Raw genomic sequence first — 27221 nt, forward strand, 5'->3', positions numbered from 1 at the left:
CGAAAAATGATGTCTGATGCCATAGATTAAATCTGTTTATTATGAAATGGTTTGACAAATGCAGTAGTCTAACATTTCTTATGAAAAGCATAAGGTAAAGCTAACAGGTCTTTAAGGGTGGCTTTTTGTTACACTGTGGTAAAGTCTGCAGAAGTATTTTGGAACATGGAATCTCACACATTACAATAGTCAGCAAGAGTTTTGGTGTTTAGCCCCGTCTGACAAGCCCCCCTGAGTAGATTTTCATTGTGATAATCCAATTTTATGCATGTGATTTAGCTTTGTGTGTATATTAATCTAATTTTTTTGGTCCGGCTTGTCATATTTAGCTATTTTCCAGGCTCTTGTAGTCAGAATTATTTATTAAAAACATGCATCCATATACATTTCTAGAGGGGCCATGGAGCATTCCTTTTCGTTGGTCTGTTCTAATATCACTCACATTCTGTTTGTGACGTGTTAGCATATAGAATGTGACAATGGGTCAGCCCACTTCTGCCATTGATTCTCATGGCCTGTGAGTGACTGTAAGTTGCCCGATCACACGTACCCCTCTGAGTGTGTCAGTGCCATGGCTTGTGTGTCGGTCCTTTAGTTTCCAGCTGTCTTCTTTCATAGATCATCTTTATTAACTTTCTTTTCCTTTTTAGGTCGAGGCTACCGTCGCACTGCGAAGATTTTATGACTTCTACAGTGGGGCTTTAACCCACCTCTCTCTTCCATTGGCTAGCTTCGTAAATGGAGGCTAGCCATTGGAAGAGATGTGCGTCACTCGGTTCAGGCCCCAGCTTGAGCAGATTCGGGGGCGTGTTGTTTTGCATTTTTTAATCAGTGACGCCATCCGTCACTCAGCAAAAAAACACGCCCCGAATCGGAAAAAATACGATGCTTTCTCCGGGGCATTTCTGCCTTGCCTCGGAGAAAGATGGTGTGTGTGTGTGGGGGGCTCTGTGTGTGTGTGTGTGGGGGGGCTCTGTGTGTGTGTGTGGGTGGCTGTGTGTGTGGGGGGGCTCTGTGTGTGTGTGGGGGGCTCTGTGTATATGTGGGGGGCTCTGTGTATGTGTGGGGGGCTCTGTATGTGTGTGTGGCTTTGTGTGGGTGGCTCTGTGTAAATATGTAAAAAATGTAAATTGATACTTGTATAGCGCACTACTCACCCGCAAGGGTCTCAAGGCGCTTGTACGAATACCGCTGTGGAACCCATCCTGGCTTTCCCTGTGAGGCGTCCACTCCTGGACACCCCCAAGGTGGAGGCCAGGCATCCTTAGCGTTGTGGGGGCCGTTGTGGAGATTAAGCAAGCTATTGCCCAGAGTTGCAGAGTGGGACTCCATGATTGGAATAGGCACCGAGGCGAGAATTATCAGGTCCGTGGATTTTTTGAGCCCAAGACTCGCCGAGGCGGGGAATTGAACCCTGGTCCCGGGCTAGATCTCTGCATCAGGGTCTGCCGCTCTAATCATTGAGCCACACTTCTCCATCTGTGTGGGTGTAAATGCAATAGGTCATGCATTTGCAAGCGATTGACCTATTGGCATTGTAAATGACAATGCCATTTATTTAACGATTAAGCTATTGGCAATGTAAATGACAATGCCATTTATTTAAGATTAAAAAAAAAAAATGTCATGAGCAATGCCAATAGCTCTACCTTTAATAATGCCGAGACCATTGCATTGTAAATGCTTGTTTTCCTTGTATCTTGGGATTTTGAGGCGAGGTGCCATTTTAGAGTGGAGGTTCCTTTGTTGAATGTGTTTGGTGATTTTATTCCTGATATAGAGCTGTCCCATTCCATGTATTGCTTTGTGGGTGATACAAAGCAGCTAGAATGTGGATCTTCTGGCAACCGGTAATCAATGCAGGGCTATCAACGCAGGGAAGATGTGGTCTCACGGTTTGATATGCAAGAGTAGTCTGGCAGCCGAGTTCTGAATCCGTTGTAGTCTTTTCATGGTCGTTACGGGTGATCTGTGGTAGAGGCGTAATCGAGCTTGGACAGAACAAGGGAGATGGTAGGTTGTACCTTGTGTGGAAATCCCAAATGAGGGAACATTTGTTGCAGCGTTTTTATAGTGTCAAAGCGTGATCTTGCTAGTTTGTCCACTTAGGCATTCATCGATAACTCAGAGTCCATGGTCATTCTGATGTTTCTTACTTTCTTTGATACTTCAGGTGGTGATCCCAGTTCATCAGGCCAGGCGGCAAGCGAGTCATAATGTTTTCAATTGCCACAAATGAGTATTTCCGTTTTGGAAGCATTCAATTTGAGGTGGCTCCAAGTCATCCACTGATTCACGGCTCGGAGACAATTGAAAATTGGGGAGTTTCCAATGTCTTTGGGGCATTCCAGTTGAAGAAGTATTTGTCTGTCATCTTTATAGTTATAGCACGTGAGGTAAAATTGATTGATCAGTACTGGTAATGACTTCACGTAGATACTGAAAAGTGTGGGCAAGATGATAGAGCCCTGCTTTTGTGGAGTATGGTTTGGATGAGAAAGTTGGGGTATGGATGACATTAGTTCTCTTTTGAAGGTAGGGCACGATCCAGTCTAGAGCAGTCTCCTCTATGCCGGCTTCATAGTCTTTGTTTCACAGTGTCATGGTCAACCGTATCAAAGGCAGCCGAGAGGTCCAAGAGGAGAAGCGCAGCAACCCCGTTGCGGTCTACTGTGTTCTTCAGGTCATCCCAGACGGCAAGAATGGCAGATTCTGTGCCTCTTCTCGGACGCAAACCATTTTGGAAGTCTGAAAGTATGTCACTCTCTTCAATTAATTGTGACATCTGGTCGAACGCTGGTCTTTCTATCAGTTTGGTCATTTTGTAATAGGTCTGTAGTTGTTAGGGTTCCGCGAGTTGAAGTTTGTTTTCTTCAGTAAAGGGCGTATGTATGATTTTTTGAGTTCTTCTGAAAATATTCCAGTAGTTAAGGAATTGTTGATGATTCTTCTTACAGGAGTGGCAGCAGAGGTTGTTAAAAAAATTGTTTTGAAAGTTTGTGGTAGACACAGTTGACACAGTACAGGAGGGCTGCCGGCAGGCCTACTTGTTTTGACCAGGTCCATAAATTCATCGTGTGAGATGTGATGGAAGGAACGGAGAGGCAGTGTTAGAGTATTCTTGGATTGTTGTTTTGTCAAACGGTTAGTGCTGGTCCTTTGTCTCTGTTTTAAGTATGAGTCCAATGTGTCATTTTTGTCTGTGTAATGATTTGCCAGTTTTCTGTGAAATCTTGAGTAACAGGATGAGTTCCTTCTAGGCAATTTGGTATTTTATAGAATTATTTGCACATTTAGCATTTTGAATTCTGTCTAAATGGTATCTTTTCTTAGCTTTTTTGACAGCTGACTTGTATATTCTGTTAATTTTCTGTAGGTGAAGTTTGTCTTGTTTGGCGTTTGTTTTGAGCCAGGGACGTTGCAGCTTTCTAATTTATTTTTTTATGTCTTTTATCGCAATGTTTCTCCAAGGCGCTTTTTTCTCTTGTTCTGTTGTGTGGTTTTGAGTGGTATCAGGATATCAAAAGCTTTCTGTAGCCACTCATATAGTTTTTAAACAGAATTTATTGTTTTCAGATTTATTCTGGATGTTATTTGTGTTTCTAAGTGTTCCAAATTGAGTTTGTTCTACGGTCGATAGGTGGATGGATGTAAGGTAGTTTTAGGTGAGTCTCTTAGTGTTGTTTTATGTTGGAAAGCAAGCAAGTGGTGGTCTGACCATGTGCCGGAGTTATTATTTGAAAGGTAACTAGTTCGGTATTAGCAAAAATGACATCTAGGATATGTCCAGCGATGTGTGTTGGTTTGTGGACAATCTGATGCAGGTTTAGTGCATCTGGGCCATTTATTATTGTTTTTGGATGGGTCATATTGGGTTTGTCAAACCAAATGTTGAGGTTACCCAGAACGCATAGGTTAGAGTGTATTTTTATCAGGTTGGAAACTGAGTCTAGAAGTGCGTCTGGGAATGACGCCTTGCTAAGTGGAGGTCTGTAAAGGAGCAGGAAGTTACAGGAGGAATACGGTGTAGGATTGCATCTAGTGAGAAGAGCCTCACAATTCTTTATGGTGATGTTGTCAACTTTATTGATTTGTAATGTTTGCCTGAACACAACAGCTAGACCACCTCCTTTTTTGCCTATACGATTTTGGGTGATCGTTTGATAACCTAGAGGAATGGATTCAAGCATGACTGGAGCCATATCATCTCTCAATCATGATTTAGTTACGAATAGTATGTCTGGTTTTGCATCGCTGAGAAGGTCGTAGATGTGATGTTTGTTTTTAGAGAGGGATTGAGCATTTATTAGTAGACAGTTTAGAGAATGGGCGTTGGTGATAGTGAGACTTTGTTTTGTAGAAGAGCGATTAGTATTGTGTGGGTTTGTAACAGTTGTGATTTTAGTGCTGGTATTAGCTGTGTTAGGATAGCAATTGTGTAGCTGTTCTGTATCATGTTCCTCGTCCATCATGTTAAGAAGGCATTTTGATGGGTCTGCACGTGTAGGTGGTGGAGAGGGTGTTTGAGAGTGAGTTGGTGTGCTGTGTTGTTTTCGTGGTGTAACATTGTTGTGCAGTAGACATGGGGAAGCAAAGTTGTGATGTTTGGCACGTTGCTTATATTGTTTGCGTGTGTTTAGGGCGGAAGTTGTATAAGTCAGGGGTGGTGGTGCAGCTGTGGTTCATGTAGTAAGGTTCTAAATTGTCCAATGGATGAGAGGCGTTTGGAAGAGATTTGCTGTGTTGCTGTATCTGTGTTAGAGGTGGTGGAAGAGAGAAAGCTTGGCATTGGTGTTTGTTCCTTTGTGTGGTTTGAAAGGTGGGTGTATGTTTGTATTTTGTGATGGTAAGTATTGTGAGGTGTTGCTCTTGGAAGATCTTGTGTTGGAGTGCGTGATATGTTTTGTTTTTGAGGAGTAGTGAAAAGAGGTGCTGGTGTATTTGTTACATGCAATGGATTTGTTTGCATAGTATTGTTTGTGAGAGGAGGTTGTAAGGTAGAGGGATGGTGATGTGTTTGAGTAAAGTGTATGTTTTGTGTTGGAGGGAATGAAGTAGAGGTAAGAGTGTTTGTCTTAGACTAGGTTGTTGCAAGAGTTAAAAAGTATGGTGCTGTGTAGTGTATGTGTTGTGCGTTTGGGTTATTATGGTAGAAGGAAGAGGAGGGTGTTGGATGGACAAATGATGCATGGCTGGTTATATATTTGGTAGTGATAAAAAGTGGTCTGTTAGGAGTAATTAGAGCAGGTAGTGCGTGTCTGGGTGGGATGTAGTTAGGTATGCTGTTGAATGGGGTTGTATTAGTGATAGTGGATTCGTTTGTGGAATAGGATAGAGTTGTGTATTGTTTGTAGGTGCTGGCGGAAATGTGTGGTAGCTTGGATAGAAGGGTGTATTGGTGTGGTTTGTGTGGTTTTGTAGTGGGTGCTGAGACATGGATTGGTGCATAGTGTTGATTTGTAGTGTGGTGTACAATTAGGGTGGTGAGTGTGTTGCTCTGTTTGTGGATGTGGATGGTGTGGGCTGGGTATATCTGAATGGGGAAATGGGTAGCATTTCTGGACCTAGTCCCGACCAGTATCGAACAGGCTCAAACACGCAATTGCCCTTGTTGTCTCCGCCCTTGGCTGAGATGCCCTAATCCTTGGCCTTTTATAGCCCTCTTAATCAGGTGAGCCCTTCAGCCAATGGGAACCCTAGCCCTAACACTATCCAATCACAACACTAGCCCTAAAATCTAGAGCCAATAGGAGACCAGGACCTTACAGCCAATCTTAGCCCTAGTCCAAGCACCCAGTTTCAAAAACCCTGATCTCTACGTCCAATAGAGGCCCTAGTCCTACCTGTAGTCCCAACCCATGTAACCAATGACACAGGAAGCCCTAATCCCTACTTCCAAAAGAAATCCTAACCCTGGTCCCAACCCTACATTGATTGAGTTACAGACCCTGAAACCAATCAGAACCCTCAAATACCCAACCAGTGAGGACACTAGCCCTAATCAAATAGAAACACCAGATACAACCACCAATCAGTGAACACATGTACCAACCAACAGCAGACTATGTAAGGTCTGAGCGACCTCAGACAAGGTTTGCTGGCCAGGGAGTTGGAAGCTGCTCCTCTATTCAGAAATCTCCTAGGAGACAGATGGGCTCAATCCACACTTTGGACTTCTGCAGGTAAGGGCCTAACAAACTTGTCCTCTAACAATACTGTTTGTATAAACCTTTACTCCCTTTCCTGGCAAAAAACGATCCCTTTTAAACACAGCTTAAACAGCAGATTACTGCTGTCTCAGAGCACACTCTGTTCTCTCTCATCAGATGTAGAAATATTCCTGTTGCTGGGTGGGGAGGAGAAAGCGGGCTTGTTTCGCTCACTTGCTAACACAAAATGGGAGCTGGGGGTGAACTGCTTAACATACAGGTCTTAGAACAGAGCAAGGGAGAAAATCGGAGGGGAAAAATTGATAGTCACGGGGAATGAGAGGGAAAAAAACTACAGAATTAAGTCTGCAAATCCCACAATTCAACAGGTTAAATGGAGACAGTCACAGGCAAGGAAGAACCACAAGTTTAAACACAAATAGGTGATAAAGTATGCAATCACGGGCAGGTTAAAACTACAATTCTAAACTGTTACAACCACAGGCAAAGACAGTTAAAGAAAAAAAAACAATAATGCAATCACAGGTAGGGAAAATCGTTTTTGAAATTGTTAGGAAAGAGACCGCACTAGTCTTCCTCCCTATCACTTCCTTGACTCTGTGTAGTATTGTCGTTGAAATGATGAGCAGGCAGGCAGGAGTAGAAACAGTAGGAGTTTTATTGTAAGTATTGAATAAGAGACCTCATCCTTCAAAGTCCAGCTGACAACTGACTTGTCACTGAGACCCAATATTCTAAATAAGTCCATTCCACATTGGAACATAACACTCAAGCTAATCAAGTAAGGAAAGCTTACAGTGGAGAGTACCACAGCACCTCCCTCCCATCAACAACACATAAAATATGAATATAAGGCAAAAGAAACAAACAAAAAAAAAAAACAGTTTTAAGAAGTAACAAAACCGCTTAAGCGGGAAGAAACAATTTTCTCCCTCGTGGATCTTCTTACTTCACCAGCAGATGACGACGTGGATGAAGAGGAACAGGAATCAAGCATGGCACTATTAGAACGACAAACAACAACCCTGCTGAGGTTCCAAACCTTATGATCTTGTGTCCTGATTGCGTTACCTAAAAGTTTGATAACCTTTATAGGCTTACTGAATTTAGAAACACCAAAATTCCTTTCAGGTAATTTGATCCTTACCAAATCCCCCACACATACAACTGTTCTTTTAACAGCCTTCCTCTCATCAAATTCACACTTTCTTCTATCCATTTTCTCTAACTCTCTCTCTTTCCAAGTAGTGGTGTCACGCGTGTTATCACAAGAACCTGCGGTCTGACCAAGTTTACTTGAAACCCAAGAAGGTTTGAGTGGGGTACAAGCAGATCTACCTTTAAACAAAATGAAAGGCGTGACGCCAGTGGATGAATGTGCAGTGAACCTGTACTCACAAACTTTCTTTTTCACAGCCTCCTCCCAATCACACTTAGAAACAAGAGCAAACTGCATTGCTTCTTTAAGAACCTTAATAAACCTCTCAACAACACCGTTGCTTTCTGGATGGTACACAGCAGCACGCTTGTGAACATTGCTTCTCTCACTCAAAAACGTCTCCACAAGAGCAGATGTGAACTGCATCCCATTGTCAGTAAGAACTGAACTCGGCAAACCCTCATAAGCAAACAGTTCATCTAGGAACGAGATTACTGAAACAGAATCCACACGAGAGACTATTTTGATGAAGGGCCACCTGGAGAACATATCCACATACACTAGAACATATTTGTCTTGACTATTTACTCCCACAGGACACAAAATATCCAAAGACATATCCACCCACGGACCTTCAGATTGTTTTCTGATGACCATAGGTTGTGTTCTACATTTCAAAATGTTATCACTTGCAGAACACTGCACACAATCACGCACCAATCTTTCTATCTCCATGTCCATAGCCGGCCACCAATACACATCCCTAACTCTCGCTTTAGTCTTAGCAATACCCATGTGACTAGAGTGTGCAAATCCAATAATTTTAGGTCTTAGTTTCACAGGAGGTATGAGTCTACTGCCCCTAACCAACAAACCATTTAATATGGACAGTTGATCTTTTACACACCAAAACCCCTTAATTTCTTCTCTACAGTCTTTCTTTTGGCACCAACCATTTTGCACAAATCCAACAACATGTTGGAGATCTGGATCAGAATCTAATTCAGCAGTCCATTCACTCTCCGTGATCACCCCTTGTGTGACAAAAGGGTCTTCATTAACAATAGAAAGATCATCCAGGTCGTCAGGAACACTATCGCCTGTAAGCCTGGTTAAACAGTCCGCAAGTATATTGTTTGCGCCAGGCAAATAAGAAACTTCAAATTCAAAATCCTGTAAGGCTACAACCCATTTTCTTATTCTGTGTGAAATGCAATCTAAGCCTTTCTTCCCAAACACTTCTTTAAGAGGCTTATGATCTGAAATAACTGAGAACTTCTTTCCCCACACAAACTTCTTAGGCTTATGAACAGCCCAGTACACAGCTAAGGCCTCTTTTTCAACCGCAGAGTAATTGCACTCGGCACCTCTTAATGGTCTTGAAATGAAGAGGATAGTGTTGTCTACTTTCTCACCTTTTTGTAGCAGAACAGCACCAATGCCTTTGCAGCTTGCATCTGTCATAATATATGAATCTTTGACGGGATCAAAACTAGCCAAATCTTGAGCGTGACTAAGACAACTCTTGATGTGATCATACTCATCAGAACAATCCTTGTCCCAGAAAAATTCTTGGCCTTTCTTTAACAAGTTCCTCATCTTTTCTGTTTTTTGGGCAAACCCTGGCACAAATTTATTGTAAAATTCTGACATCCCCAGAAACTTAACTAATTCATCCTTACAACTAGGATACTTAAGATTGGAAATTGCTTCTACCAAGGACGGTTTAGGTTTAATACCAGAGCCAGAATCCAGATGTCCTAGATATTCAATCGTTTCCACACCAAGCTTACACTTGTCAAGTCTAAGAGGGAGCCCTACATCCTTCAATCTTTCCAAGACTTCAGAAATTCTTTCATCATGTTCTTCACGATTCACACCATGTACTAAAATATCGTCCTGATAGACCTTAATTCCTTTAATTTCAACCAAAACACCTTCCATTACTCTTTGGAATACCGAGGCAGCTGATATCAAACCGAATGGCATCCTCAGGAACTTATAGGTGCCGAAAGGAGTGATAAATGTACTAAATTCCTGACACGAAGGATGCAATCTGACCTGGTGATAAGCGGATGAGAGGTCTAATGTGGAGAAATGCGTGGCACCACCCAACGAAGACATCATTTCCGTTATGTTAGGTAATGGATAATGGTCGACTATAACCGCTTTATTCAACTCTCTCATATCAATGCACAATCTTGCCTCGCCATTGGCCTGCCAAGCCATTACGACCGGAGAAACCCACTCCGTGCCTTCCACCTCTTCTATCACACCATTGCTTATCAACTTATCCAGTTCAGCCTTCATTTTGTCACGTACCAAAAGAGGGACATTCCTAACTTTGGCTACTTTGGGGACGGAATCCTTTCTTAACTTTATGAGATGAAGATATTTCTTTAGACATCCCAGATCCTTACTGAACACGCTTGGGTATTTCTTGGCCCAGTGACTGTCATCTGAAATTACGTCTACACCAGGGGATAGATCCCTCAAACACACAGATGGAATTTGGTTGGGGTCAAGATAAACTCCAAGATCTCTTTGATGAGCCCAACTAATGAGAGAATCTCCTTTCATAGAGACATAAATTTTCCCAGCGGTAACCCTTCCTTTGAAATCAATGGTGCCCATGAAATACTCCAATAGGTTTATGACCTGACCACCATAGCCCTTAGGGATTATGTCTGGTTTGAGTAATTTAACCTTACCTAAAAGATATTTCTCAAAAAGAAACTTGGGTATCAAGGTGATTTTTGCCCCAGAATCGAACAACATATCTACAGAACACTCGCCAATCAAAACCTTTTCCATGGGACCATCCATACCAACAGTATTAATCTGACACACAACAGACTCATCTTGTGCTTGGTCATAAATGTCTACTTCCCTTACTTTCTTTTGACCTTTGTTCGATCTACAACATTTTAAAGCATGCCCTTTTCTCTTACACACAGAACATGTCATTTTCCACCCTGGGCAATCTTTGGCATTAGCCAGATGGCCCAAATTACCACAACGAAAACACTTTACATTTGCCAATCTGGAACTCGAAGACTTTTAAAGTTATGAGAAAAATCTCAATATAAGTACAGTTATAAATAGACTTATGGCTATGAACACATACAGGAGAACTCTAGAGTTAAAAATGTTTAAAATAGATCATAAAAGAGTGGCATATGCTGTGCCAATCAGCGAGGTGAGTGAAAGTGAAGTTCTCAGTAATAAAGTGTAAAATAGATGATTGGCATGTGCTGTGCCAATCAGCGAAGTAAGTGAAAATTATGTTTTCAGCAAAACAGACGATCAACCTATGCTGTGCCGATCAGCGAGATGCGTGAGCAATTACACCCCTCGAATGCCGTGCCGATCAGCGAGTGAAAGACCGGCTTCAAAGTAAATGAAATGGCTTACTTGAGGTTGAACTGAAACAAACGCTGTGCCGATCAGCGAAACACACCTGGGATTGAAGATGATCATGTGCCCTTGATACGAGTTAATTTTAAAAGCGATGCGCTAATGGGCGAATGGGACCGGCGTTGCTGAAGTCTTGCTTTGCGTTTTTCCAAGATCGCGGATGGCATGATGATGTCAGCGCGCAGCGTAGTCACGCACGCACACGTCACGTAGGCAATACGTCACTCCGCTTCAGCCGTAGAGACGGATTCCAGTCGCCGGGCAACTCCTCATCACAGGTTCGAGATAAGAATTCCGCTTTCCAGGTCAAGTTGCCGGGCAACAGAAAGATGCTGGTCCGATGACGGAGGAAGACAGCCACGAAGGTAAGATTAGTTTCTAGGCGCTGTGGATTACACAGCGCACTAACATGTTCGTTATGAACGAAGCCAAATATGAGTCTTATACTTTTGAATAAACTTCCTCAAAGACTTCAGAGTGACATATAGGTGAAGGAAAACTTACTTGAAGACGCAATCTTATCAATTTGGAAATTTCATATATACACACATACGGCTTCTGATCCCTCAATTAAGTAAAGGAATAATGGATCATGTAGTTAGTTGTAAATTGATTAAAAAATCCTTAAAAGTACGAGGGAAGGTAATAGAAAGTTTCACATTTTTAGATAAGTATCACCAAAAATGTCTCTACCTTCAGTGGAAAGTTGTAGCTGGAACTAGATGTCAGCAGTGTCCAAATCCCAAATAGAAGTGAAAGAGGTTGAAATTGAAGCGTTGAGTTGAGGTCTCTAGGCGTGAGGTAAGTCCAATTGTCGCCAAAATGTAGTATTGTCGTTGAAATGATGAGCAGGCAGGCAGGAGTAGAAACAGTAGGAGTTTTATTGTAAGTATTGAATTAGACACCTCATCCCTCAAAGTCCAGCTGACAACTGACGTGTCACTGAGACCCAACATTCTAAATAAGTCCATTCCACATTGGAACATAACACTCAAGCTAATCAAGTAAGGAAAGCTTACAGTGGAGTATACCACACTCTGCTTCTTCACTGCAATCTAGGGCACAGGTATACTGCAACTCGCAAATGGCGGGGAATGTTTTGGGGTGCACCCAGCAAGGCCTTAAGGGGCCTGGGCAGGTGTGAGAGGAGGGTTCCGGGTTGCCTGGGAGCTGAAGAGCCAATCAGCAGGCCTAGGTTTGCTGGCCTGGGAGTGGGGCTGGGAAGCTGCTCCTCTGTTCAGAAATCTTCTAGGAGCCCTGTGACTGCCAGCGCATCAACTGATGCTTTGGAACCCTCTCTGGAACTTTCTTGACTTTGGTAGAGTTGTAGTGGGACTCCTAAGACTCTGTCTGAGAGTGTGGCCTAACGTTAATGTAGCCTATCATGAATGGGGAATAACCACTGTGAATAGAAAGCTAAGTGGGACTCAAGGAATTGCCTATCTAACACTAGAGTACTGATCTCTGGAAATGTGTGTATTATTTGTGTATGCTGTAGTTCAATTTCTGTTTGTATATTAACCTCTTCGATGCGGATGACAAAGCCAGCTCGTCATGGGCGTTACCTGCGCTACGCGCATGACAAGCTGGCTTTGTCATGTAACGCGGGATTTTCGAATTTTCAGCGCACAGCGGGAAAACCCGCTAGCGCGGTAGCGGTTAATACACATTTTTAGGTGTCGCCTGCCATTGCTTATGCTGTGCTTGTTAAATCTATTGCATTCAATATAAATCTTAAAAGGGGCTTACATTCCGCCCTTGCTTTTCATTAGTTCTTCTTCTTGTCACTTACTTTTCCTCTGTTCGTTGTTCTTATCAGTAACTCATGGCCTAAGTACTTCTTTTCATCCGTGTTGAACTTATTTTGTTATTTTAAGTACGAGCGAGCACTCCATCTGCACTCCCGCTCTCCTCGCACTCTGCTCTGTGACATTTCCTTCTTTCCCAGAATGGTTCCTCTAATTGTGATGATCATTTTGAGTCACCTCCCGGTTCCCTGACCGCCCACCAGTAATGCACACTCAGTATGTCTCTGCAGCAACATGCAAGCGCGATCAAAGGCCAGTAGAAACATCAAGTACGCCTAAACAGGGCAATAGGGCTGTTGAACGCAATCAATCAATCAATCAATCACATTTGTAGAGCGTGCTACTCACCCGCAAGGGTCTCAAGGCGCTGGGAGGAGGGGGGGTGCTGCTACTGCTCGAAGAGCCAGGTCGTGAGTTGCTTCCTGAAGGAGAGATGGTTCTGGGTCAGCCGTAGGTGGGTGGGGAGGGAGTTCCATGTCGTGGCCGCCAGGTAGGAGAAAGATCTTCCTCCGGTGGTGGTTCTGCGAATCCGTGGGACGGTGGAGAGGGCGAGGCTGGCGGAGCAGAGCTGGCGGGTGGGTGCGTAGAACGTGAGGCGGTTGTTGAGGTATTTGGGGCCCATGTTGTGGAGAGCCTTGTGTGCGTGGGTGAGGAGCCTGAACGTGATCCTCTTGCTGACGGGGAGCCAGTGCAGGTCTCTCAGGTGAGCAGAGATGTGGCTGTGACGGGGGACGTACATGATGAGTCGTGCAGAAGCGTTCTGTATGCACTGTAGTCTTTTCTGTAGTTTGGCTGTGGTTCCAGCGTAGAGGGCGTTCCCGTAGTCCAGTCGGCTGGTGACGAGGGCCTGGGTGACCGTCTTTCTGGTTGTGATGGGGATCCACCGGAAGATCTTTCGGAGCATGCGTAGGGTGTTGAAACAGGATGTCGAGACGGCGTTGACTTGCTTGGTCATTGTGAGGGAGGAGTCCAGGATGAAGCCCAGGTTGCGTGCGTGGTCTGTGGGCTTGGGGGCGGTGCCCAGTGCAGGGGGCCACCAGGAGTCGTCCCAGGCGGAGGGGGATGGTCCGAGGATGAGGACTTCCGTCTTGTCTGAGTTCAGTTTCAGATGGCTGAGCTTCATCCATTCCGCGACGTCTTTCATTCCTTCCTGGAGGTTGGCTCTGGCGGTGGCGGGGTCGTTGGTGAGGGACTTTAATCCTGTTATAATACAAGCTAACCTAGTTTTGTGTAGGCGCAAAATCACAGGATTTTGAGCGGACTGTGAGACTTGAACATCGCTCCCCAGCGCCATGGTCATCAGTTCTGGCCATTACGCCACATCCTCTTCTTGCTGTTTCTCTTGGTATTTTGAGTACTTCTTGTGGTACTTCAGAGCTCTCTTGGGTCACATGTCGCATGAAATGTGCATGCCCTTTTGTTTCAAAAACTCTCTAACCATCAAGGACCATTAACACTGCATTGATATTGTTTAGCGGTTTTACTACAATATTCCAGCGTGGTGATTTTGACAACGGTGCTGAGAGCGTTACTCCCGGTCTGCCTGGCTCGCTCACTCCTCCCACTGATTTTTAAGACTCCTTTTTAGGTCACGTGCCTAGCTTTGCACTGCACAGCGCGAGGCATATAGTGAGTGAAAAACAGGTTTTTCAGGCTAACTTTAGGAATCACACACGCTTGTGCGTGTGCTTTTCCTTAGGTGAGACCCGATTGGCCTTTGCGTGCGTCTTTTAATGAAAGACTGCACGCAATAGGCCACAGGCGGGCGCATTGCTCCGCCCATGGCCTATTGGTGTCTATTACGTGCTTTTTTGCGTGTAATAGACACAAATAGGCCATGGCTCGCAGTGGCGCGCGCGCACCACTCGCAGATTTTTTTTTCCATCGGAAGTGAAAGCGAATGCTTTCCGTTCCGCTTGTTTCAAATGGTCGGGTGGCAGTCACGTATAAACTGCGGCGATGCATCAACGTTCATATACAAAAGCTATTTTATGCTGAATGTTGACCCCCACACTGTGCCCAAACCTTTAGCGGTGGGGCATGGCTAAGCGGGCCATACGGAAGCTTAGGTTTGGGCACACTGCCATATCTACTAATGATTGTGACCGGCTTTGCCACAATTTACACCAACTAGAGCCAGACGCAAGCAAATGGTCAAGCAGCGAATCGGCAGTAACATGTAAGCTGTAGTACCCTGCATTGCTTTACATGTATGACCGCACCTACGACCTTGCACTGGAGGGTGTACTCCAGCATAATTCCAAGGCTAGACACAGCAGGCTCAACTATGTGCAGCAGCGCAAGGCTTAGTGTCCTGCAGATCAGTCACACTGTGCCATCGAAAGCAACTCCTACTAAATCTGGTGCTGCCCCATTACCCGTTCACCGTGCTGCTCTGCACTTTGATGTAGTACTCCGCTGCAAGGAGGACGGTGATTCCATACCTGAGATGTAATGCCAGTGATTGGGACAGTCTACACATATGCAAGTCCCACAACAAAACTTAACGTGACATGCTTGGGACTTGCATAACACGCACAAGATTAATGGCTTCAGGCCCACATGTTTAGAAGTGCGGAGTTACTCCAGTGGCATTCGTGCGGGAGGCCGACTAAATCTTAGTGATTCAGCTATAGGATTACTTCCTCACAGAATGGCGCCATTACAGTACTGGCAAATGACCCAAAGTCACGTGATGCCCCAAACCAAAACATTATTTTTTTTTCTACAAAAACTACATTGCATTCTGGGACATGTAGTTTCACGTTTAACATTGTATGTATGAAGGTATGTATGCATGTTTTAAAAAATCCCAACACGCAGTTTGCTGTTGACTATCCAGCCAGCACCAACTGTAGGAGCACACAACATGAGGACTCTTGGCAGCTGCCACGTCTTTACAGGCCTATAGGGCTGGGGCAGAGACTAACCGTTGTGATGCCGAAAACATACAGCAGACTAGGAGGAGCTGTTCCTGTACACAACCTTGAGTAATTCTGACTTTAAACAAAGGCTTCAGGAAATAGACAGGAAGGTGAAATGTTTATTGCAGTTGTTTTCTTCTTATAAATAGCTAATAAACATGTCTGTGTTTCTCTACCCGGCACTTCCCCGCTGTCCTCCTGATCCCTAATTTCTGTATTTATTTTGCCTGCCGCACTTCCTGATTCACTGTTGTTTCCTGGTTCCTGGAATTCTTTTCCTTTGCATTTCCCTGGATCACTGATTCAGTGATGCTCATGCTGTCTCTTTCTCATGTAGAGCTTCAGTGGAGAAGACAGCTGGTCTGGTAGAAGTAAGGATGGGTGAGGACGGTAAGTGTGAGAATGAGTCGGCAGATTGATGAGTAAGTGCATGGATAATTGAGTGACAGCATGAATGTATGGGTGGAAGAATGAATGGGAGATACCGAATTGAATGTCACATTGAGTAATTGAGTTAATGAATAGATGGTGGCTGAATGTGTGAATACATGTACGGGTGTTACAAGTTATAAGAATGTTACAAGCTGAGGGCTCCAATAGCAGAAGTTGTGATAATGAACTAAAATAGCAAGAATGACCAATGTTATATCAGTGCAAGATTGACACCACATCGTAAAAAAGAATTAATAACATCATTCTAGTGCAGGAGGGTGACAATTGTTCCAAGAATGCCCACAATGTGTCAAGAATTCGGAGCCTTATATCTACCAATTTACACTATTTCTCAATCCTAACTTCATGTTCCCTATTATTCAGTAATCTTCAGTTCATCACTAAATAATTCTTATTGTATCCTAAGTTCTGTAGTAGGGGATCTCTGTGTATAGTCATAATCTAGGGAATAGTCCCGCCCATGTGCATGGACCCCGGAGCAATCAAAAATAATCTCTTAGGGTGTCGAAAAATGCAGAACTGCACAGACACTTAAGAGAGAATTAAAGACAGATAATGCAGCCTATATCCACAGGTTATACTGTCCAGTACTTCAATTAGAAATTCCACCAAAAATCCACAAACAGCAAAGCCTGTCCAGATTTCCCTTGCTTTAACAGCAAAAACCCTCTGGAATGATAGAGAGGAAGACATGGACAGACAAGCCCATAGGCTGCCATTATGTGGCTCAGAACAGGATACTGTGCCTTTAAGAGAACTTTCCAGAACTTCACAGTATCCCAGAATGCACTGCAGGTCCCTTTTCCTTTCAGTTCTTTTTTCCGTCTCCTGCAAGCAGGACCCTGGAGCATTGAGCTCTCCCTTTTCAAGGGTTTAATTGTGATTTTTTCAGATTACTTGAGTGCTTTTCTTGAAGTACTTTGCTGTTTCTTCCTGTTTGTCTCTGGGTGCACTCTTTAATTGTCAAAATGCCTGCATTATTCGACAAATGCCCTGAGTGCTCCAGGAAGAAGGCCAAGTCTGACCCACACGAGGTGTGTATCATCTGCCTTCCTTCATCCCATGTCCCAGAGGAGTGTGACATCTGCCAGGGTTTCTCTAGCAGGACCCTGAGGGATAGGATGAAGATCAGGCTTCAGGGCCTCGAAGACAGAAGACGGAAGGCACAAGGTGGGTCTGGAGGGGCTTCATCTGCCCATGCTGAGACCTCTGGGGGGCTCCCCAGGGGCAGGAAGACCAGCAAACGTCCCCATTCTCCGTCAGCGTCGATTGCACCGACCACGACGTCGAGAGGGATGACTGCAGTCTGTTCCCCGTCTCCCCAGAGCTCTGGGTCGAGGCGACGCTCGGCGTCGAGGGAACTGAACAGACCGCCGTCGAAGTCTCCGGTGACGATTTCGTCGTCGTCGGCGTCGAGTATTCGATGTCAAGAGGCCCGGCGTCGGCGCTCGCCGTCGAGGCTACACTGCCGTTCGCCGTCGGCGAAGAGGACAAGGTCGTCGTTGAGGGGATCCTTGCCGTCGAGGCGAGGGTCGCCGTCGAGGCGTAGGAGGTCGCCGTCGAGGCGTAGGAGGTCGCCGTCGAGGTGAAGGAGGTCGCCGACGAGGCGAAGGCATTCGCCGTCGAGAGATCGGCGCTCGCCGTCGAGGAGATGAAGCTCGCCAGCGAGGGGCCGACGCTCGCCGTCGAGGGGCCGCCGCTCGCCGTCTGGTCGCCGTTCTTAGACGCCGGGAAGACGCAAAAGGAGTTCTGGCGCCAGGAGTCAGTCTGGCAGGCGTTAAGGGCCTATGGAAGACTCTCCAAAGTCCCAGTCTAGTAAGGAGGGCGGGTCACCGGGCTCGGTGTACTCTGTTGTGTATACCCCTGCTAGGCCGAAGACAGTTACGCCTCCTCCTCCGTTACCAAGAGGTCTTCCTCCGCGGGCTCCCACCCCGCCTCCACTTCCGCCTCCTCCTCAGCCTCAACCGCAACCCCAGTTGCCGGCTGACAAGCCTCCTCCGATTCTTCCGAGGACAGGTTCGTTACCACGATTTCCGACTCCTCCTAAGGGGACCCCTCGGCCGAGGGCCCCATCCAAGCCACAGTCTCCCGCCCCAGTGGAACCGGCAGGGCGACCGAAGCCAAGGAAGTCGCGATCCCGCTCCGGACGGAGAGGGAGGTTGCGCAGTCGTCACTGATCCTCTATGAGGTCAAGACGGCGCCACAGGAGGCGTGGATCACGGTCCCGCACGGACTCTTCCAGAACCAGGTCCTACTCCCCAACCTTGTCAGACTCCCCGGGGACGAGGCTGTCTCCCGTGGATGACATCAACACGTTCCAGGATGTTCTCCTGAGGGGTGCAGCAAAATTGGGAATCACGGTAACGGCTTCAACACCTACGACGTCCCTGATTTTTGAGACACTTCATAAGAAGCATTTGTCTCGCCCTCTACTACCGCTCGTGCCAGGATTGGTAGAGCCAGCGGAGGAGCTGTTCCTCACGCCTACAGTGACGAAAGCCGCTCCATCCCGTCTTCTTAAGAAGTACAGGGCTTCGGATTCCGACCCGGCTTTTCTGAGGATTGACCCTGTTCCGGACTCCATTATAGTGACGGCAGCCAGAAAACAACATTCTACCTCTCCATCTTCTACCGTGACTCCGGATAAGGAGAGCCGATGGATCGACTCAAATGGCAGGAAGTCCTGTGGGACGGCAGCTACGGCCATGAAGACCGCTAGCGATACGGCTTTGAGGGGCGGTATGATCGTGCCCTGTGGGACTCCCTCCAGCAGTTCACGGAACTCCTGCCACGAGATAAGAGGGAGGATTTCCTCGAAATCCAGAAGGAAGGGATGCTGGTTTCGAACCAGGTCATCAGCGCGGCTGCTGATGGTTCTCTTTTGGCGGCCCATGGTTACTGTCATGGGATCAACCAGCGACGCCATGCTTGGCTCAGGCTCACATCACTCAAGCCGGAGGCCCAGCAGCGAGTGGCTAATCTGCCCTTCTCGGGAGAGACCCTGTTCGGAAAACATGCGGATGATGAGATGGCCCGCATGAAGGCGGAGGCCGAGACTCTGACAGCTGTGGGCTTGGAGAAGCCCAAACAAAAGAAAGCCTACCGCCCGTTCCAGAGACGGTTTGGGGCGCAGGGCAGAGGGCGAGGACAGGCTTCGGGACAGCAGCAACAACAGCAGCAGTTCCGGAGGCCCTTCCAGAAGCGCCAGAAGGGTAGAGGAGGTCAGCAGTCCTCTACAGCGAACAAGGGCGCGGCCGGGTCTCGACCCTGAGCTGTTACTTCCCCTACATCCATTACCCGCTCCGGTGGGGGAAAGCGTTCAATTTTTTCCGGCAGAGTGGTGAAAAATTCCTCAGGACAAGTGGGTGCTGAATATTGTTTGCAATGGATACAGTCTTCAGTTCACCAGCCTGCCTCCATCAATTCCTCCGGTCAGTTCGCAGTTTCAGCTGCGCGAGCTCCAGGCGGAGGCCGATATCCTGTTAAGGAAAAGGGCGATAGAAGACGTACCTCTGTCTCAAAGAGGAAGAGGTCTGTACTCCCGGTTCTTCCTGGTCCGCAAAAAGGACAAGAACGAGTTCAGGCCCATTCTGGATTTGCGACAAGCAAACAAGTGGATTCGCAGAGAGAAGTTTCGCATGCTGTCGTTGCATCAGATTTATCCTCTGCTGCAACAGGGAGACTGGCTGTGTGCCATAGACCTACAGGATGCATACTTCCATGTGCCCATTGCACACAAACACAGGAAGTTCCTGCGATTCCAAGTCGGCGCCAATCATTATCAGTACACAGTACTGCCATTCGGACTGAAGTCTGCGCCCAGGACATTCTCGAAGTACATGGCAGTGGTAGCCCCACACCTAAGGAAGAACAAGGTGTTTGTCTACCCTTACCTGGACGATTGGTTGATCAAGGCCTCCTCCTTCTCGGAAGCTCAAGCGCACTTCCAGAAGACGTGCGTTCCCTTGAACAAGATGGGGTTGCACATCAACATGTCCAAGTCTGTCCCGACTCCGGTCCAGTGCATCCAGTACTTGGGAGCCTCCATCAATACGCTGTCAGCAAGCGTGTCTCCTTCGGAGGAGCGACGATTATCACTCCTTCGTAAGGCTCAGGCTCTTATGACCACTCCATCTACAACAGTGAGGACGGTGTCTTCTCTACTGGGATCGATGGCCTCTTGTATCTTCCTCACGCCACATGCACGGCTGCACATGAGACCTTTGCAGGAGTGCTTGGAGGATCAGTGGGATCAGAGGAAAGGGTCTTGGGACGACAGGATACGACTGTCTCTACATGCTCTTCAGTTTCTGAAGTGGTGGTGTTCGGCGGAGAATCTCCTGAGAGGGGTTCCCTTCCACAAGGACATTCCCACTCAGACGATCGTGACGGGTGCGTCTCTCCACGGCTGGGGGGCGCACTCCGGAGACTTACAGATTCAAGGGACGTGGTCCCAGACGGAGTCCACGTACCACATCAATTTCCTGGAACTCAGAGCTGTTCACTTGGCGCTGAAGGCCTTTCTTCCGTCCTTCCAGACCAACTCTCTGCTTGTGCAAACGGACAATACGACCACGATGTATTACCTCAACAAGCAGGGGGGCTCGAGATCGCGCACCCTGTCGCAGGAGGCGCAGGCGATCTGGCACTGGCTTCTGGCCAGGGGACTGACGATAACGGCTACCCATCTACCAGGTGTGCAGAATGTTCAGGCAGACGCACTGAGCAGACTGATTCGAGAAAACACGAATGGGTCATAAACGACGAAGTACTAGGAGAAGTCTTCGCAAGGTGGGGGACTCCAGACGTAGATCTGTTCGCCACCGCCGAAAACAGCAAATGCCAATACTTCGCCTCCAGGTACTACCAGCCGGGGACGCTGGGGAATGCGTTATGGATCAACTGGTCGAACAGCTTTCTGTACGCTTTTCCACCCATTCCCCTGATTCCTACGGTGCTCATCAAGCTGTCCCAGTCCAGGGCTCGGATGATACTGATTGCCCCGGAATGGCCCAGACAGTGGTGGTTCATGGACCTGCTTCACCGGTCTCTCCTTCCTCACATGAAGCTGCCGTGCAGGCCGGACCTTCTCACGAAGTTCGGGGGGCAGATGTTGCACCCCAACCTCTCGTCTTTGAGTTTGGCGGCATGGCTCCTGAGATAGTGCAATATGGCCATTTGAATCTCCCAGAAGATTGCATGGGCATACTGAAGGAGGCTAAGCGACCTTCCACTAGGACTTCTTATGCTTACAAGTGGAAGAGGTTTTGCATCTGGTGCAAGTCCAAGAACTATGACCCGACGACATGTATGGAAAATGTCATCCTTCCATATCTTCTTCATCTGGCGCAGTCTGGCCTTAATGTCCATTCCATTAAGGTTCATCTAGCTGCATTGACTGCCTACAGGAAATGCCCTTCACAGACTTCCTTCTTTCAGATCCCTGTGATCAAAGATTTTTTGGAAGGCTTGAAGAAAGTGTTACCTCCTGTCCGGCTTCCTTCGCCTTCATGGGAATTGAATGAGGTGCTGTCCAGATTGATGAAGGAGCCTTTTGAACCTATTCATAAGGCTTTGTTGCAGCACCTGTCCTGGAAGGCGGCGTTCCTCGTGGCCATTACATCGGCCCGCAGGGTGAGTGAAATTCAGGCGTTGTGTTGCCAAGAACCTTATACTGTATTTCTTGCTGCTAAGGTTGTTATGCGTACTCACCCTAAATTTCTTCCTAAAGTTATATCTGACTGTCATGTTAACCAGACCATAACTTTGCCTATGTTTTTTCAGAATGCTTCCTCTCCAGCGGAAAGGTCCCTGGATGTCAGGAGGGTGTTGAAATTTTATCTGGATAAAACCAAGGATATTCGTAGGTCAGACCAATTGTTTATCAATTATGGATCAGTCAGGACAGGTCTTGCTACCTCTAAACAGTCCAATTCTAGGTGGATTGTGTCCTGTATTTAGTTGTTACCAAAAAGCTGGTAAGACCTTAGAGGGTAAACCTAAGGCTCATTCCACCAGGGGCAAAGCTGCCACGACTGCTTTGCTCCGTAATGTTCCAATTGCAGAAATCTGCAAGGCGGCCACTTGGAAGTCGGTCCATACCTTTGCTAAGCATTACTGCCTGGACACTGATGCCAGGGCAGACGCTCAGGTTGGGCAGGCTTCGCTGCAAAATCTGTTTGCACAGTAGTGGTGTTATTTCTCTTTTCTCCACCGCCGCTTTGGTGTGGGGATGGGCTTGCCATTCTATTCACTAGATTATGACTATACACAGAGATCCCACACTACAGAAGGAGTAGTTTCTGTCCTGTAACTCCAATTCTGTAGTAGGGGTATCTCTGTTATAGTCATAAGCGCCCGCCCTCCTCCCCGGTGGAGAGAGATATTCATGTAAGGAATGCTACAGGTCTGGCGTGTTACGCCTTCAAAAAGAACTGAAAGTAAAAGGGACCTGTAGTGCATTCTGGGATACTGTGAAGTTCCGGAAAGTTCTCTTAAAGGCACAGTATCCTGTTCTGAGCCACATAATGGCAGCCAATGGGCGTGTCTGTCCATGTCTTCCTCTCTATCATTCTAGAGGGTTTTTACTGTTAAAGCAAGGGAAATCTGGACAGGCTTTGCTGTTTGTGGATTTTTGGTGGAATTTCTAGTTGAAGTACTGGACAGTGTAGCCTGTGGATATAGGTTGCATTATCTGTCTTTAATTCTCTCTTAAGTGTCTGTGCAGTTCTGCATTTTTCTACACCTTAAGAGATTATTTTTGATTGCTCCGGGGTCAACGCACATGGGCAGGACTATTCCCTAGATTATGACTATAACAGAGATACCCCTACTACAGAACTGGAGTTACAGGACAGAAACTACTCCATTTGTATCATCACTCATTCTTGAATGCATGTTCAGAATCAAGATAAGTTGTGTCTCACAAATTTCCACTTTTCTCATTGATTTACCATATTGCTCCCACATAAGACCCCCATACAGACACATTCACCTCTCCGAGACACAGATGCAAAGCCACTGACATGCCACCCATCCGCCCACATACCTGCAAAATAGCCCTTACGTGGAATGCACTTAAAACCAAAGCCATCATAGTTGTGGTCATCCCGTCTCCTTCCCTCACCTAACAGCATATTTGGCAGTGATAGTGTTGGTTTCATGCTCTCATAATATACTATGTTAGGTCCAGTACAAGGGTTCAGATCTGAGTGCATGGCTGGCAGACACCCTGTCTACAGTGTCTGAGGCCGGATCACATGGGTTTTAGGGTGAATTAAATGGGAGCCAGTACTGGGTAATTGACACAGTGAGCTCTTTCATTCTACAGAGATTTACCCATGATCTCTAGCTGAAGCCACCAATGCCTGCAGTGGTGTAAAAGTGTCAAGCTAGTATCTATGAAGTGATAAAAGGTAACGCCTCAAATACCTTTGCAGTGAAAAAACAGATCGCCAACATCCATGCACTTTCAATGGTTGTGAGGAAAACAGCTAAATAACCTCACGATAAAGCAGCACATCCAGTTTCACAATCAACCAGCATTAACGAAGAAACAGGAAAATAATTATAGGCTCTAGCCTCCCCAAAAAACTTTCATGCGTTCGTCAACTTTTCATTGAGGTTTAAGTTGCAATGTACGCAGTGGTGTAAAGCAATGTATGCCCCTTACTCCACCTCGCCGAATGTGAAGAGCCCTTCTCAATCTCCCATATCTCACAGACATTGGTTGTGCCTTTCCGAAATTTTTTAGTTGAAGCAGCATGTTTTTTTGTGTGTGAATGTGTGCACAATGAAAGGCCGCCTTTCTTTGTAATTGTTTCATCATTTTCAAACTTGGTAACACAATCCACACAAATACACTCCACACTATACCACATAATTTCAATCAGTATAATTACACTAAACGGCACACACTTCCACACTCCACAATTCTATTCTACACATTTCCATTCTAGACCACATAATTCAAATACAAACCCATAATTCAACACTACAATTGCACAACAAACCTCATATATCCAATCCAAAACAAAGAAATCCACATCAAGCCACAAAATACCATTCCACTTAATTACACTCCATAACACACAATCCTACTCCACATAATTCCAGTACACTCAATAACAGATAATTACTATCCACATAATCCCACTGCACACTATGCCACATAATTCCACTACACAAACCCAATCCACACCGCACAATTCCACAACTAACAATTACAATCCAACCCACATATTTCTACTCCACACCACATAGATCCACTCCACTCCAAACCAAAACATATGGGTAAAAGACATCATCATATACAACACCAATAACTGTAACTCTCACAAATGCGAGACCTATTGCATAGCAAATGCTTGTTGTGTTTCTTTGCTGCGGTTTCTCAACGGGTGCACAAGGTACAGATTACATTTTGTGACATATTTGCTGCTTGTTTGACTCACCATCACTGTCAGGGATCTTTGGTAAAAGCAACTGTGTACTGGTGCTGACTTTGTCACTGGAGCTTGTTTTCATTACGAGTGAGCACATCTGCAGGTTCACACGTGCATGGCTGTGTTTTACCTATGTAAGTACTTGAGTTATGCTGTTTTGAAAGTACATCAGTGTTAAAATATTTGAGCTTGTGTGTTTGTCTAATGATTGAAACCCCACTACATACCGATTATTGCTATCCTTTACTGGAAAACAACAGGGAGTCACAAGTGCAGTTACCTTGCAGGTCTCTCACTGGCAGAATGGGCTTTTATTGCTATAGATCCGTGTTAGCGGAAGGGGACTTGATTTATAGAAGTTGGGCAGGGAATGTTTTTTTATGCGTCCTGGTGCACATGACAGCCAATCCGCAAAAATACCCATTTCTCATTCTGATGCATAATCAGCAGTTATTCTGAAAATCAGGCATGTATCCAGCCTTTCCAGTTCTACCTTGGGAACCTCGGATTCAGATTTCATTTTTTAGTGTCAACAGTTGTCTCCATTCATTTGCATCATCGGAAGAGACAAGGGTGTACAACATCTAACAGAATGTTTTGAATCTTTTTTGATTGAAGTAAAACCAATTATTTAGTATATGTAGACGTGTACTAATTTGTGAAATCATCTGTAAGATAAGATTTATATATTATCGGTCATTCACTAGTGGTTGCTTTTAAAGAAATAACACTTTTAGTCAAGTAACAGTTTGTTCTTTTGAAGTTGAAATGTGCCTAGGTTTGAAGCTGTTTCTTCAAATTGGTTTCTTTATAAAGCACTTTTCTAAATGTCTCTTTTACTTTAACATTCAAGACCTTTTCTGAAATTGAGTTCTTTCTGTCTAGTAGGGTTTTTCAAAGGTTGGAAAATCAGGCTATTGAAAAACTCACTTTCATATATTTTGCCTTTATTTTTCCTTGTTATATCAATTTTAGGGACCACGTGGAAGCCATGAACGCGCGCAAATCGTTACAAAGTTTGCTACCTAAACGACAGGAAGACTTGCCTGCTCGGAGAATGAAGGACAGCTACATAGAGGTGATACTGCCTCTAGGAAGCCAGCCTGAGCTACGGGAAAAATACCTAAATGTGCATAATGGTGTAAGGTAAATATTTAGATCTTGGGAAGGTTAGTGTGTACTCCCAAATTGGTTAGTCATAAAAGTGTAGATGACGCCACCGACCTTATTTCAGGGCTAATACATGGACATTAGTTTAAATGTGTTTTGCTAAATTAACATGATACAAATAGTGGCCTAAATCAAGGTTTTGCATTTCATGTTGGGCATTCAAGTCATTCCCTGAAACTTGACAATCACGAGCATCTTCTAAGGCATGCAAAAAGGTACATTTACACGAACTGCTAAATTTAGGCAGCAGTTCCTCCTCCTTTTAGTGGGTTATCATTTTTCTCAGTTGAATATTGCCACACCCCTTTTGTAGACCCCAGAAATCTGTGCCCCGTAGCTACTGGTGTGTGGGAACACACCTTTATGGATCAAAAAATATTTCTTCAGATTGACTAGAGGAAACCATGCATCTTCTGGAGAAGCAACCAGGTGGGTGACTTTGATTACCTTCTTTGAAAGACAACAGATGCTTTTCATGGTTAATTTCCTTGAAGCCTGAGATCGTCATCCACCGTCTCAACCTTGGATTTGTTTTTCCTAGTAATTATTCTTCAAATTGAGAAATTAAAGAAGACTAACAGAGGAATAAAACATATTAACGGTGCCTATCACCTCAATATAAGAATTATTTATTGATGTTGATATTTATGATTTTGTGTCGGGACCATCGGGCCCTAAAGTGCCAGGCAACACTAAACAGTTATGTTACAGAAAAAGGTGAAGAAATGAAGGAAAATTACAATGCTGAAGGTTTGTGTCCAGTTGAACAATGCTTATGGATTAATTACCTAAGGTAGTAGTGACAGGGTTTACGCTCTTGAAAATGCTTTCAGTATTTAAAAAGATACGCTACTAAATCTCCACACAGGTTGCAGCATCAACCTTAGACTAACATTACTGTAAAAGAGGGAAAATCCAGAAGTTGGAGCTCCATGGGGGTACTTGGGAGTTCCTCCGAAGGGCAGGAGAATATAACTCAGGAAACTGTAAAGAAATGTGGGACAACTTGGTATATTCTGCGTCTAGCGCCTGGTTTTTCTTCCTTCTAGCTGTATTGCCTCCTTTGTAAGAACCCCTTCCCTAATTGTAATCTGGCTAAGGGCAAAAGGGAATTACCGTACACATTGAGCTACCCATCAGATGGTTGGAGAATTGTTGTCCCTGTGTTGGCTTCTGTCGAGCTTGTTTGCAAACACAGGGATTCTAGTTTGACTTTTCTCTTTTCCCCCTTCTTAGGTCCGCATGGAGGGCCTAATTGCCCACAACTAAATCACGGCTTACCAAAGTGTCAGTGTGTGAGGGTCTGCACTGTATGCATGCATGCAGATTCTCAGCTGTGTGGCAGCCTTTTCGTATGGCTCAAAACAGACAGGAATTCGGCTTGGGTACAGGGGTAATAAGTTCATCTGACTCCTGCTCTATTTAAACATGGTATTGCCAGGCCAATTTCTGGAACTCGTTACTATCAGATCGGTATATTAGCTCCTATTTAAACCTTATGGCACCTTTAAGATGATTCGTCTAATCTACCAAAGTAGTTCAAGGCGACAAACCTAATGTACAAACGTGTAATATCAGTTCAAGTTAATAGATGTGCCTTGAGGAAATGAGTTAGAGCGAAATCATGCTGCCCTCGATGACAGAAGCATTGATAGTTGCTATTCTAAAGCCAGACA

General features: G+C 45.5%; 1 protein-coding gene across 2 annotated transcripts in view; it reads left to right on the top strand.

Annotated features, from left to right (window-relative positions):
* ACOT9 (acyl-CoA thioesterase 9) overlaps positions 1-27221 on the top strand; it is a 597782-nt gene that overhangs the window by 142210 nt on the left and 428351 nt on the right. For both annotated transcript variants that reach the window (XM_078657838.1, XM_078657840.1), the window contains one exon: positions 25351-25521. In XM_078657838.1, coding sequence (XP_078513964.1) covers positions 25351-25521 — 171 coding nt within the window. The remainder of the gene's footprint in view (positions 1-25350; positions 25522-27221) is intronic.

Source organism: Lissotriton helveticus, chromosome 8 (genome assembly GCF_964261635.1).
Source record: "Lissotriton helveticus chromosome 8, aLisHel1.1, whole genome shotgun sequence".
Taxonomy (NCBI): Eukaryota; Metazoa; Chordata; class Amphibia; order Caudata; family Salamandridae; genus Lissotriton; species Lissotriton helveticus.